The sequence below is a fragment of the Merops nubicus genome, unplaced genomic scaffold, assembly GCF_000691845.1.
Source record: "Merops nubicus isolate BGI_N331 unplaced genomic scaffold, ASM69184v1 scaffold18206, whole genome shotgun sequence".
In the NCBI taxonomy this organism is placed as follows: Eukaryota; Metazoa; Chordata; class Aves; order Coraciiformes; family Meropidae; genus Merops; species Merops nubicus.
The window spans coordinates 1-14,799 of record NW_008614569.1 but is presented as its reverse complement, the minus strand read 5'-3'; the positions used below and the strand labels follow the sequence as shown (position 1 = coordinate 14,799).

General features: G+C 44.3%; 1 protein-coding gene across 1 annotated transcript; it reads right to left on the bottom strand.

Moving 5' to 3' along the window:
• Window positions 1–711: 711 nt before the first annotated feature.
• On the bottom strand, window positions 712–9,952 carry TACR2 (tachykinin receptor 2). The gene is made up of 5 exons (XM_008942288.1): window positions 9,549–9,952; window positions 6,077–6,271; window positions 2,555–2,711; window positions 1,753–1,949; window positions 712–907 (listed from the first exon to the last, which is right to left on the bottom strand). Exons 1-5 carry the CDS (start codon window positions 9,950–9,952, stop codon window positions 712–714), a joined length of 1,149 nt encoding a protein of 382 aa, XP_008940536.1.
• Window positions 9,953–14,799: the final 4,847 nt, after the last annotated feature.

The window sequence follows — 14,799 nt, the reverse complement described above, 5'->3', positions numbered from 1 at the left end:
CATGTGAAATTGGGGGAATCACCTGGGCACAGTTTAATAGAAACATGACATCATTTTTGGTACAAGGTTGTAGAAATCTATATAGTTATGGTGTCTTAAGGAACTGTTTCTCGCTTTTAACTGATGAGAGATGGTGCTGGTGAAATTGCAGGCCTGAAAATCCCATAATTCAGAAAATTTTCAGGGTAGGGTTCTCAGTCTAGATCTGTTAATATTTGCCTTTGTTGTAAACAAGCTTTGTTCCATGGTCTTGTCCACCTTGGGACTGCTGAGCCATGGGACTTAGATGCCCATGCAGCCCTGCGGGTCCTTCCGAACTGGGCCAGCCCTCCTGCTCCATCATCTCTTTTCCAGATTTAAGTGTCTTGGTGGAACAGAAAGCAGGACATCATTATCTGGAAGAGAATAATTAATATTCTACTGATTGGCACTGCCTCAGGTCTGCTTCACTGCTTTTTTGGCCTCGTGGGCAAAATCTCTCTGCTCTGTATTGCAGTTGTTGGTGTAAGGGAGGGCTGAACTTGCATCTACTGGCCGGTAACTGGATGATATTTGGATCTACGTAAGTATTATCAGTAGGCTGCTTTTAATCCTGATTTAATCTGAAAAAGTCTTGTAGGAAACAAAAGCAAAAAAGACCTGCCTCAGGCTTCTACAATCTGCTGCCTTGAAATGCTGTATTAGGATAGAGCTGGAACCAGCAAGAGAAAATCAAAGCGTTAGCTGAGTGAGGGCAAATGATGTCTTCTCTTTCTCATTCAGTTGGGTTTCTGTGTTGAAACTTGGGTCTTTTGACTTCCTGTGGGTTGTCTGGTAAAGAGATGGGGACATAAGTTTCAGTTTGTCTTTCTCAGTCGCTTTTACACATGGGCACCACCGGAAGGCTAATTTGAAGCCAGAACGAAACCTGTAAATGTAAAAAAATAAATTAAACGGTGAAATGATCTTTTTAATTGTACAGAGAAAGAACAAATCCATGACTCGGTTCTACCTCTGAATGACCACAGATATGAAAAGTTTCTACTGAAATCAAGAGTGAGGTGAAAAGCTAAATGTATAAAGCCATGGAGGGAAAAGCAACAGGAGTTTATGATCAGATTTCCTTATATTTTAAGTAAATATGGCAAAACAATGAAATCCCCAGGGCAGCCAGAGCAGCTCCCCATGCTCTCAGTGTCCTGCCACACCAGTGTCCTGAGAGCAGCCCGTTCTCAGCACGGAGCAAGAGAGACATCTCTTGGCACGACCGGGTTGTGCTCTCCAGCCGCTCGCCCCTGGCAGCGTGCCCAGATGGGACTCTCAGCAGGTCACCCGGGGGTTACTTGCTCCCCTCAGGGGTGAGCCCAGTGCCTATGTGGGGGGTTCAGGGCTACTCTGGGAGAGATGGTGCCCTGGGAGGAGCAGGTGGCTGAGCTGGCCCAGCATTAGGTCAGCAGATGTGTTGCAGGGATTACAGATTCCTCCCTTGTTCCTTGGAAATAAGGAGGCTGCATGTGGGAACGGGTCCAAATGTGGCTGCGCTGATCATACGCCAGCCGGCTGCACTTTATTCAGAGGCAGAAATGGGTTGAGTTAAAATCTCACCCGTGGAGTGTGGCTCATCTCACATTATTTAAGAGGGTGTAAAATCAACTTATCTACTCAGCCTATAGACTGCAGTTGAAAATCACAGTTTTTCTCACCTCCAAAGAGTTACGCTTCTTTAGATTGAGATTTTTGTTTTCTCTGTGCACACACGTGCACCCTACTCACCTTTGGTTAAGACAGCAGTATATGATGGGGTTGTACATCGTGGAACTCATGGCAAGGAGAAAGATTGCAAGATAAACCTGCTGAATGTACTTCTGCTGGTAGATGTCTTCCTTGAAGCTCCCCAGGATGAAGTATATGTGATAGGGCAGCCAGCAGACAGCAAAAATGATCACCACTACCACCATGGTCTTCACAAACTAGGAAAACAAAACCAGTGTGTTATTCCTGCACCTCTGGGTGATGGTCTGGGCTTACCTCGGGTATGGGAAATGCTGCTTTTGGTTTGGGTCTGTTTTGCCCTCCTGTAGTGCTGTGTATGCTATCTAGACCCGGGCAGCTATGGTGAAGAAACCAGCCCTGACAGAAACTGGGAACAGAGAGAGAGTTTGAGCCAGTGTTTCCCAGTGCACCGAGTGGACTTTCTTGCAGAGGAAATCCTACATTAGAGAGATGTGGTAGGGAAATGTGACAACTGCTGTTGCACTGAAACCTCTCCACCCTGTCCAGCATTTTTCCCTGGTTTATCCACATGTCTCTCTAAGGAGTGCTGGGAACTGGCTTGCTGCCTACTGACATGAGCCCTTCTTCTTTGGAAGCTGGCTGCTGCATGTAGAGCACCTTTTTTTTTTTTTTTAATTTTAATACTTTCTGGGTGATGCCTTTTACCCCTGGCTCAAAATATTTTGTCAGCCTTTCATACCCAATCCCACAAGATTTTGTATCAAATGCATGCTCCGTTTTGGATCTGGAGCCAGCACAGCTGGTGTGCTGAGAGTAATTATTTTTAAGTTTCACTTCTGACCTTTTTTTTTGCATTAACTTGGTGTTCGTAGCGGATTCTGTTAAGGTGGTTGCCTGGAACCGCACTGCTCCACAGAGTAATTCCTATAATGCTGTATGCAACAAACATCACCGTTAAAGGCAGTAAATAAATCAACACGATCACTGCCATGTGATACCTGAAAAAGAAGAACAAGCAGGTTTTTTCATAGGCCGTATGACTCCTGAAGGATCTTTCAGAAATTATCTTTTGGACATATATGTCTGGCTCCCCTTCACTTCAACACCAAAGCATAAAGAAGCAGAAATTTTGCCCACAAACATCATTATGTGGACTTCTGTAAACAACTGAAACTCGTGTCTCTCGTGTGGTGATCAGTCCTTGGACTGGATTCACTGCTCTTTCAAGGTGCAGTAACGTCATTTATCTTTTACTGGAGGGTTACAGTCCATGGCCACCTGCACTGAACTTTGCTATCCTACTGCAGTCAGGAAAGACAGACGACTGGGACTTGTGGCTATAAAAATACAAACCTTTAAATCACAGGTATGGAAAAGAAATAGTTTGAAAACTACAGAGTAACTTGAATGCAAAAGTACCCACAGCTTAGCTCAGCAACAGTGGAAAAAAACCCAAACAACTGGATTTGCGACTGCAAAATGAAAACTAGATTAGGGACTGCAATATGCAGCTGGCTGCTCACAGGGTGCACAAAGTCATCAGGGAAGACTCTGCAGACAGCGAGGAAGTATTGCCTGCCTGCAGCACGCAGAAAGTGAGTGGCAGCCATTGCTGTATTTGTGTTGCTGGCTGTTTCTATTTGCATGTGCATGCACAGTTACATATCACCAACAGGCTACTTGGTTACTGCTCCAGCCAAAAGCTCTGGCATCTCCTTCCATTGTATTTTAGCTCTGCCCTTCCAAACTTTCTGTGTTACTCCGCAAGCTTCTGCTGGTTAACTCATGCTGGGGTTTGATTACTTTAAGCGACCACCATTTATGGGGAGGGAACAAACTGCTCACTTGGTTACAGCAGCTGTCAAATTAACATAAACAGTGTAAAACGGAGGATTAGGCAGGAGGGCTCTGGCACAGGCTGCTGGCAATGACCACAAAAGGCTGGGTGCAAATGGCCTTTCTCAGTATGACAATGCTCAAGCGAGGTCACCTGCTCTGCAGAGCCTGTCAAAACGGGTGTTGGTGGTGATGACCACAAAAGGCTGGGTGCAAATGGCCTTTCTCAGTATGACAATGCTCAAGCGAGGTCACCTGCTCTGCAGAGCGCTGTCAAAACGGGTGTTGGGCTGCTTGGTGGTGTTTGCTCCTCGGGGTGGTTGCAAATACCAGAGCGGTGGCTCCATGTAGAAAAATACTATATTTGTGAAATGTGGCAAGTTTGTCCCTGCCTGTTTTCCACCTTCCCTGGTTGTCCTCAGAGTGGCACCTCTCTTGAAGGTCTAATACTATGTGTGGAGCTCAGCAAAGCCCTTTTAGAGTCCCCATTCTGGGAGAAGAAGGAGAGGGTGGGATCCTATGCTTGAGCACATGGCAAAAAAACTTTTAGTTGTGTAGTTTTGCTGCTTTGCTGAAAAGTTAACCTGTCATCAGAAAAAAAAAAATCCTCTGTGGTTAAAGTTTGTTATTTTGGTTAAAATTCTACAAATTCCTTCCCTTCACATCCAGTATTTTGCAGACACTGGCAGTCAGAGTAGTGCATGGTCCTGTTCTTTTTTTTTCACTTGTGTTTATCATAATTCTACACATTTTTTTCTGGAGAAAAGGATTTTCTCTTGTTTTGAAGTCTAGAAAACTTAAGGGCTGGTTTTACTGAACTACAAAGGATTTGGAGGACCCACAGTCAGAGGAATCAGTTCTCCATTTCTTTGTGGTTTTGGTTTCTTTTTCTTTTTTTTTTTTCTTAGTATTTCTTTTCCTCGGTATTTGGACTAGGACGTGAATGGCTGCACGTGGCTTTTTCTCTGTGTTCTGTATTGCACATCCATCACTCAAAGTGATTTCTAGGGGAGTGCTGCTTTCAACTTCCTTTCTGAGAAAGCTACTGAGATGTGCAAATCTGAGGCTGTTCAGGGAGAGCGAGCCAGTGAAGGAAGCGATGTGTTGTGTTCAGGAGCTGCTGCTCTTCAGCTGTGGATCCCAGAGCGAACCTGGCCCATTATTTGCCATATTTAAGACCAGTCTTTCCAGCCTGTAGAGATTTTGTTTGTATCCTGGGAAACCCTTGTTTCACTCCTTCCCAAACTGTGGGTGTGGGAGAAATAGACCTTACTCTTTTCATCTAAATTAAATAGTCATCAGTGACTTTATATAAGTGATTTCCTGCCACCCCTCCTCCTCAGTCAACAGGAGCCTGGTATGCTGTGTTCCCTGCCACATGCCATGGGGTACCAACCAAGAAGCGCTGGGAGGAACATCACCCAATATTGATGTGAAGTTGATTTTACTCTCTGCTCTGCTCTGACTCTGGAGACTGAGGACAGCTGACTGCCAGTGGCTGAATATGCTGTAGCTTAGCCAAACTTACATGAACCTCCTGGAACTTTGCACATATTAGTGTGAAAACCAGTTAGTTTGGTAGTAATAAACCATAGGAGGCATCCAGCTGTCTGACAGAGATGAAGACTGAGAAGGGGAAAATGTCCCCAGTGCATGGAGCTGGGCAAAAGCATTCACAGTGAAGAATGGGCATGGGGAGTTTAGCACTTGGGTTTGGCTGAAAAATTGTTTCCATTTTCTTAATCAATTTGTTCCTTTTCTACAGTTCTTCCATTACTACTTCATATAAATATGTTTTTCTTGATGAATTTCTCAAACTGTTCTGTGTATCACATGCTTTGAATAATAATTAATTGCAGCAGATCCCCTAAGTGTGGGGTATGGCTTGTTTCATCTGGCTGAACAATCTTCCTGTAAAGCAGGAGGAAATTGCTGTGAGGTTTAGGAGCTTTAGGGAGCACAGATGTGTGCCCAGATAGGTCAGTCTATAAAACCCTAGGATGTTTGAAACATGTTCTTCAGGTTTGTTTGTTTGTTTTTTTGTTTGTTTGTTTGTTTGTTTGGTTTTTTTTTGGTGTATTTTTTCTTTTTTTTTCCTCCACAGAGAGCAGCATAATTTTTATCTAACTATGTGACTTCTCAGCATTAAAGATACCCAGTTTCTTCCTGCCTGACAGGTAAAGAAAATCCAAAATCTTTGGAACTAGGATTTATTGCTGATTTTGAGACTTTTCACAGTGGTTTCTCTCAAAACCACCGAGCCCTGTTTCTAGGGTTTTTAGACCTTATAACCAGTTTTCAAAGCAGGGGAGGATGGTGCATCACCCTTCTTTGCCCTGAGCCATGACCATCTGGCAGATCTTGCCATAGCTGGCTTAAACTGAGCTTTGATGGGCTACCACAGACCCCTATTCCTCTGCTGCATGGTGCCCCCTTCTCCTCTCTCCAAGGACTACCTGAAGCCAAGCTTGGAGATTGTTTCCTAGTTAACTTTTGCATGAATTGGGGTTTTTCTTGTTTCTCTTACGCGAGCTGGTGCTTGGATCCCACGTCCCCAGGCCAGATGACGATGCATTTCATCGTTCCGTTGTCCACCATGATCTCAGCGTAGAAGCACTGTGGGAAGGCAAGTGCAAATGCCAGCAGCCAGATTATCCCTATGATGACTCTGGTGTTTCCAGCAGAGAGCCTGGGCTTGAAGGGATGAATTATGGCCACATACCTGCAAGAAAAATAGGCAATGCTTTTGTAGTTGCATTAGCAAACCATACAACAAACACAGCAAGTGTAAAAACTCAGCAGGATGCTATGGCTGGCTTTATTTATAGAGACATTTTGATAGGTTTCAATCTATAAATAATTAAAAATCCTTCCTGGAGAGGAGGATAGCAAGTCTTAGGGCAGAATATATTAAAACCATGTGGATGGGTGCTTCTAGTGTGAGGAGGAAGCCATCATTTATGCCTTCTGCATATGGTCTTCTCAAGTATTCCTCTTTGAATTTTTTTTTTTTTTTACTCTTTAATTTTTTAAATCTTTTCAAATGCTTTATATGTTTGGTCTGAAAATTCATGCTGTGAACTGCCAGTATTAATTTGGAGTTATGCACTGTTTAATACCATGCCCTTTTCTCTTCCCTTTACCAAAAAGAACCCCCAAACACTCTGTTTCCCCTGATTTATGTCAAACTTATGCCCTCTATTATCAAAACAGCAAAGAGGGGTCTAGAGTATCCTTTACCCTGAGTTTTTCCCCACTGATTTTTAGCTGTGGAAAACTCATGTGCCATCCACAACTGCTGGTAAATGCTAGAGCCCTTATGCTTGCAGTGGAAGGGAAAGTCTGACCCTTTCATCCCACACCTGCTCAGAGCCCTCACAGCACATCTGACTATTAGATTACTTGGGTCACTCTCTGGTTTTAAGTTCCCTGTGTAGAAATGCACGGTATCATAACAAGTACATAATCAATTATGCATTTCTTGTCATGCTTTCCGTACTCTTTGTTGTGGCTGTTGCAAAGGCAAAAGAGAGTGGAAAATGCCAGTTGCCTCCTAGTTTTCATAGCAAAAATCTGACAAACTCTGTGCTGTCTCTTGGCCAGGCTGAGGGGAGGGAGCTCTGCCCGCCTGCTGCTGCAGGACAGAAGGCACAGTAAGTAAGCCAGAGCTGCATGGCAACAGAGTCTTATTTGCCTATAAATTGGTCATGTCACCTTGCTTTTCTTTAGCTCATCACAGGCAGTATTATACAGCACTCAGATCTGGTCAGGGAGGAATCCAGTGGCAAGGTCCTGCAAGCTAGGAGGTTTTAAATCTGCTAAGATCTCCTGGCTGCTCTTGCTGTGTGGCAGGGCTGCCTTTGCCCCTCTACTGCTTGTGCTGCCTGTGCTCACTCTCCATGTCCAGCTCCCTGTGACATCCAGAATGCTGGGGCCACATTCCCAGCACCTTTCTTCTGCTCCTTGTCCCATGCAAGCAAAGCAAACCGAATTTCGGACACTCTTGGATGCTTTCCGAAGAGGTCCTAGGAAGCTTTGCTCACTGGAGGGTGAAACTTGAGCTGATATATTACATCTGCCTGGAGCACTGCAGGAAGTGTGGGGTGGAAATAGCTGGTCTGGTACATAGAGCACCTTGAAACGGGGAAAAAGAGTGATCCTAATCCCAACGATGGGCAATATTGCCAGGGCCTTTTTTCCATGGCAGACAAAGATGACTTAAAGTGCTGTCACTTCTTAGCCTCCTTCCTTACAATAAACCAGTTCAAAAGGCATTGTTCTATCAAAGCTAAACAACGAAGCCCAAGTGGACACAAGTTCTCATAACAATAAATGGAAGGCGCAAGTTTCCAGGAGACAGTGTCAGGATCTATTTTAAGGTTAAGCAAAGAATAGCTAAATATGGTTTGCAGTGAGATGCCAAGTTTTCTTTCTGATCGGTGCATTAGTCACGTGGTGACTAAAGAGATTTTGGCTGTATAGGTGTTTTTACAAAAAATCATCAAAGAGTATTAGTAGGGAGACATGAGCACAGGCTGAAATTGATCTATTTAAAATGTATAGGTATACTCTTTGACAAACCACATGTATAAAATAGCAGTTACCGACAACCCTTGATTTAAAGCCAGGATCAGCAAAAGAATATTCGAGTCTAAAACTGAGCTACCATTGCTTCTAAATAGGGATTTGCTTTCATCTGGACAACTGCAGGCTGATAAACACATCGCTTAGCCCTGTGCTTATTAGTGATCCTTCAGTGACCGCAGGGGCCACTGCCTGGCTGTGCCATGTCCCCAGCTCCTGGGCGGGTCTCAGAGGGCATTACAGGCAAAGCCACCTTTTTGCTGCCACTTTCTTTATCTGGTTTGATTTGTCTATCGCTGGCTTTCCTGGGTGTGCTGGGGTGAGCTGAACTGGGAGCAGGGTCAGGAGTTCTGACAGCAACCTCGATGACTCAGGGAGCAACGCTTTCCGGATGGCTCCGGAGGGACGCTGGCTCTGCTCCCAAGGGAACTGGAAGGGCTCATGGATGCACACACTCGATAAGGGATGGAGGAAACCTGAAGGAAACTGCAAAGTCAACACCAGGGCTTGATAAAGAGCTGCCAGGTGTTTCTGGACACTGAGGGGAGACCTTCAGTGTGGGTTTGCGGCAGGGGTGTGTGAAGGAGAAGATACAGATGTTCCCAACGCCATGCAGAGAGCGGAAGAAGTGGAGGGAAGATGGGAAAGATGAAGAGAAGGAGAGAGCAGAGAGCCTAGAAGGGAGCTTAACCTCCTCTACTTCTTTTACATGCCATTGCCATTAAAAGAGGAAATTCCCATGGACTTTTTGGCTTTCTAGTAAAAAGAAAACCACCATTACACTACTTAACAATGGGCTGTAAACACATTCAGAGCCCACAAATTTAAGCTCGAGTAAAAGAGAATTGGCAGATGTAAGAGAGTATTATGAAACTACCAAATTACCTCAGAAGTCAAACAAAATCACTGTAATTATTTTCCTCCCTCTTGGAATAAGTCATTCTTGTGAACTATTGGAGCAGACTTTGCTATTTCTGATCCAATTCCCATTATTTCTGGTGGTTTGCTGAACTCGCAAGTGGGATTGTGGATGCTGGTATTTTCAGCATCCTGCAGCATATGTCACTCCAGCTCTGGCCAACTGAGGAGATCCTTCTTGTGGTTTTAAGAAAAAAAAAAAAGTTTGTAGGAAGACTGGGAAACAATTTAAAATCAGTAACACAGGAATAATAAAATACCAGCTCCTTCCACTGGTTTCACATTCGGATGTGATTCAAACCAGGAATAAGACAGCAGATTCTTCCTTTCATGCTCTAGCTAGTATCTAACCCCACAGTCTATTTGCCTGGCACTCCTCCCATTTTGCTGATAAGGCACCTGACACAGTAAGTGGGGGTGAATTGCATGAAGCATTGCAATTTTTTATAACTTAAAATAGATTTTTTTTGACCTTATCTTCTCCATTTGCCTCTTACCTCTCTGCGGCCATGGCTGTCATGGAGTAAATGCTCACAAACATTGCGGTGACGGGGAACCAGTTCTGAAACCTGCAGAACTCCTCACCAAAATACCAGACGTTGTGACTGGCGTAAATAAAATTGAAGATGGTATTGAAAGCAGACATCAGCAAATCTGAAAGAGCCAGATTAACGATAAAGTAATTGGTAGCAGTCCTCATTCTCCTATGTGCGAGAATAATCCAGATGACGATGACATTGCCAATGATGGATGTGATAATGATGAAGGAATAGGTGATAGCCCACAAAGCAATTTGCCATCCTGGCTGGGTAAACTGGGTTACTGCTGTCCAGTTGCCACTGTCCTCGAGGGATTCAGCCTGTGAAATGCTGGTAGCATTTAAAATGGAAAATGTGCTCATGGTTTTTTCTTTGGCTAAGCATAAAATAAAATTTTCTGGCATCTCCTCATTTTCTTGCAGTAGATGCTGGTGTTATGAATCTCTGTGTGTGTGACTAAGTGCTGTTAAAAAGACATTGGGATGAGAAGTCTCATGTCCTCTTGTCCTTTTTTCCAAATGATGCAATGCAGTTCCAGGAGGAGATGAGTGATACCAAGGGCTGCCTTCTTGCCTGGCATTTTAACCTATGCTTGAAGAGTAAAAATTGAAGAACAACTTCACCCCCTTGAGTTTCTTTTTCTTCTAAAAACAAAAGAAAAAAAAAAGGAAGTAAAAAAAAAAATGGGGAGCAAGGGGGAAGATGTTTTCCAGGTCAGTGACAGGCAGTGTCTTCCTTAAGATTATTTTTAGGGCCAAGAAAATATAAGTGGAAGTATCCCGCCAGAGAACACCTCAATCCAAGTGGAAAGCAGCAGTTTTCCAAGGCACCAGGTATCCGAATCCTCTGCAGCCAGCCTGAGGACGTTCGTCTTTCTTTGCCTGTGTAACTGTTAAGTACGAGACAGGAGCTGTACTGGGATAAATCCTCCACAGGTTTTAAGAGAACTTTGAAAGGAGGTGGAGACTCAAGCAAGCAAAATTTAAACAACCAATCTGACATCAACCGAAACATGGCAAAGCGGTACTTGAAACTTTTTTTTTTCCCCCTCTCTCTGTTTGTTTTGAAATAGCCTCCGAAATGGATGTGCTGCTATATCAAGGTTTTACAGGCTTAAATGCAAGAGTAGCTGCTTTGCCAGGTTTACCATTCCTGCAATCCTTGCATTTCCGGGACCCTCCCTGGCTTTCTGTGAGCTCTCATAGCAAGCAAGAAAGAAAATACATTTGGTACAATTTTAGCAAGGTAGTCATGCTCTCTGCAACTATCTGGAGGCTTATCCACGTTCTTAATATGTTTTAATTAATAGTGACTGTCCTGTAAAATATGACTTGACCAGCCTCCTTGAGTAGATTTGGTATGATTCAATTTATTTAAATTATAGCAACGTGTCCTATTGATGCTTGAAAGGTCACCAGCAAATAGCACCAGGAGAGAGGCATTTGTGATGGCCAGTCCTGAGCTGGGACTTCTAATGAGGCTTCAGTGGGAAGCTGGCTCCCAAGATTTCATCCAGAGCTCCAGCACTCCTTCTCTGGCTGCTCTCTAGGACAGAAACATCCAGGGGCGCCTCAGCTCCCAGCCTGCACGCTCTGTAATGCTGAAGGGCTGAACAAGGGGCATTCCCCTGGACGGCTGCATCCCCTTTCCCAGAGTGTGCTGCAGAAAATTATTGGCCTGATGCATGCAAGGAGCAATATCTGGTCCTTGTAGGAAAGTGGAACCCCTTACTGCGATCTCCGCTCTGCACACAGCTCTCTGGCTCACTCTCAGATTTGCAGTAAATGACATAAACATAAGCAACACGTCGAGGCTGAGATTTCAAAGAGTACTTGGCACTGGCTCATGCCTGCTCTGCTGGAAGCCAGAAGTGTTTCAGGTATTAAAACCTGGTTACAGATATTAAAATGATGGCAGTGGTTTTCCATCTCCCCTAGTTCCTGGAGCTGTAGCTGTGCCAGGCTCCTCCCTAACAGGGTGGTATTTATCCATTCAGGATCCTTCCATCAGCTCAGCTTGGACTCTTTCCATTTTTCATTAATTTCTGGAAGCAGCCTTCAGTTTTCCCATCACCTAACTATGGCAACTCTTTAAAGCAAGTCTTCCCCAAGAGAGTATTGCCCAAGTGTTGTTTTTTAGAAATGAATACCTGTAGCACTACGTGCAATATCTCCTCCTCACAATGGACTTCCCTGTAGGTGAACCCATTCACTGCCTTACCCAGAAACTGTAAAAAACACTTGTACATACCTTCCCTTGTGCATCACAAAACTGTTCCAGGCCCCTCTTGAAAGTCTTCCGCTGACACCTCATTAAACAGCTTATGAACCTTCCACTTTCTGTATACAGTCCAGGAGGGCTGCTCATTATTTGCAATGTGAATTCAACAGCTAATAGTGTTCTTCAGATTTTTGTCCTTTGGCTTGCTCAAATCTCTTCAAATTCCAAGGAGAGCAAAACCCTCTGTATGTTTAGCTGAGAGTGCAGCTAAAGTGCCTTATCAGTCTTTGTTATAGAAAGCAGAATTCAAGCAAGCACTTAAAAAAACGAGTGTACTTTTTGATGCTTCAGTGGTGTAACCATAACTTCTCTTGCCTGATTTTAAAGATGGAAGGGTGCCCACGTTTCCTAGGAACCTTCTTCTGAACTATCTTCCCTGGTCCTTGATCTGTTACTAGGTCGATAATCAGAGAGCAACCACCCTTTGGTCAATATTTCATCAAACAAGTCAGCTTTCATTTATACACACCCACACCTTTTGTTCATTTGCTGGTTGTGGACTGAGAATCTCATTGTCCTGGAGACAGGCCAGTGATGTCTTTTGACGTGTGCCTTTTGATATGCCAATGGGAATGAATTTTACTAAGGCAGGCTCGAAATTCCTCCAGAAAGTCACACTTGCCTACAACTATGGCCAAAACTCACCTCAACAATGATTTTGGAGTTACACTGGGGAAAGGGACTATCTGAGAGCAGGAGTTTGGGGTTTGGCTGGTTTCACTGTTGCTTTTATTATGGGCAGGATTTCTCAAGGCTAAACATTACCATGCTGAGTCACCAATCCCTGAACATAGGGTGAGAGATGCAAACAAAAGATGCCGTTCTGGAAGGTCAAGAAGGGCGAATAAGGTGCATTTTGTGATCTGGAAAAAGAATACAGGGTAATACAGGCAGTAGAGGCTTTAATTGTACTGTGTGTTGGACTCTGCTGTGGGAGGGAGGACATTGTCTAGGGAACAGCACTGACAGTAGGATGTGAGGACCATGAACATCCACCTTGGGTGGGGCAACATGCAGCCAGATTGCAGCTTTATCAGCCAGGTGTGGGCTGGAAGAAAGCAGCAAAAATTCTGCTAGTAGCTCTGAAAACCTCAGGGTCTTCTGACACACCTTGGTGCAGGGCTAGCTGCGGGTTCACTTCCCACATTTTTCAGACTGTGGCTTTTGAAGACTGCCTATGGGATCTACCATACCTTGTACACACTTGCAACAACCCAGGTAGTCCTGGAGGGAGGTGAGGGCGGAAACATGGAAGTCGTTCATCCTTAATGTGGACAAAACCACCACTAGCTGAGACTCGGGAGCAGATGTTGTAATGCATGATCTGCCTTGATGCTGGCACAGGTGCCAAACTCTTGGCTGGGAACCTGCAGCTCTGTGCTGCATCACACTGAAGAGGAGAGAGTGCAACCAAGCAGGTCCGCAGGCAATCCATAACAGCTTACTTTAAACCACCATTTGCTGCTAAGCTATACTAATTGTATCCAGAAATCTTGTCATTTTGTTCTCTAGACAACTCTGGGATTCAGACAAAGAAAAAGATTATTCAATATATTTTATGCGGTTTCATAACAGGAATCTATTTTGACATATTGGCTCAATTCCGAGTGAATAGAAAACAGGAAAATGAGCACTCCTTTTAATTGGCTTCCCACCTAGCCAGTTGTGCCCTGAAATTTTATTTGCAGCAATTAGAGCACAAACAAAAAGGTAAGAAGTCAGGAAAGTCAAACATAAACTATCAATTTAGTTAAATACACAAACAAGGAAAAAGTGTAAGTGACAGAGTTTGGATGTGAAGGATGTCCATGAGACATGAAGAACCTGCAGTGGACTCTAAATCCTGGTACTTAGACAATGTGTGATGCAATTTCCAGCCTGCATGCCACTGGTAAGTCTCAGGGATATTTGCAAATTTGTCTCAACTAAAGTCGTTGATATTTTAGAAGAGTACTCTAGGACTTCTATTACGCATTATTGTCAGAAATGGAAGGGGCGATGAGCTGCTCTGTTGTTGGCAGGGACCTGGGCTGGATTATTTCTTTCACAGAAGCAGAGTTTAGCACTGCATGCAAAAACAACAGGGCTTTTTATAATAGAATTATCCAAGGACATTTTTTAGGCTTTATAAGAGTGGTTTTGGTAGCAACTACTGGTTTATTGTCTGTACCTAACAAAACGACGTGTGACTGACCACATAGCTTGGACGTTTTCCAGATTCTTTGCTAGGTAATTTAAGAATAAATGCTGCTGCACTTCATCTCCTCTGATGCCAGACACTGACTTTCAATGCTGTCTGTCCCTGCTCTGGGCCAGGATGCAGAAACCAACTCTGTGGCAATTGTCTGCCACTTTGAATGAGACTTTTTTCCCCTCGAGGAAAATAGTCCTTTGTGGGGCAGGAGTGCAGCGCTGACAGCCTGAAAGGGCTTATTTCGTCTCGTAGGCATGAATGGCGCTTGCAGTTCATGATCACAGAGTAAGACCCAACACTGACCCACTGTCAGGGCAGCGGGACATGGATAAACGCCCACGCTGGCAGAAAAGGCAGCCTGGGCACCGTGCCTGTCCCCTGCTGCGCTTGCGCGGTGTTATTTGCAGGTCGGAACCCTCTTTGCATGGGTGTTATGAAGAAGGTAAATGCTGTGGCTTGGCTGTATAGTGTATGGGTTCTGGTTTGCAACGTTTACGCACCTTTAATCAAATAAACCCCAGCACCCAGGCAGCAGTTTCAGTCTTATGTATTTTCATCTTAAAATTGCAGAGGTTTTGTGTTGCTCTGGACTCCAGCAGCAGAGTTGGGTGGCTGGCTGAGGAGCAATGTATTTATTTTCTGCCAACTCCAGCTGCGGGGTTAGCCGTGAACGATGAACCCCTCAGCAGTTCGGCAAAGGAAATTGAGGAGGAGAAAACAAACAAACAAACAAAC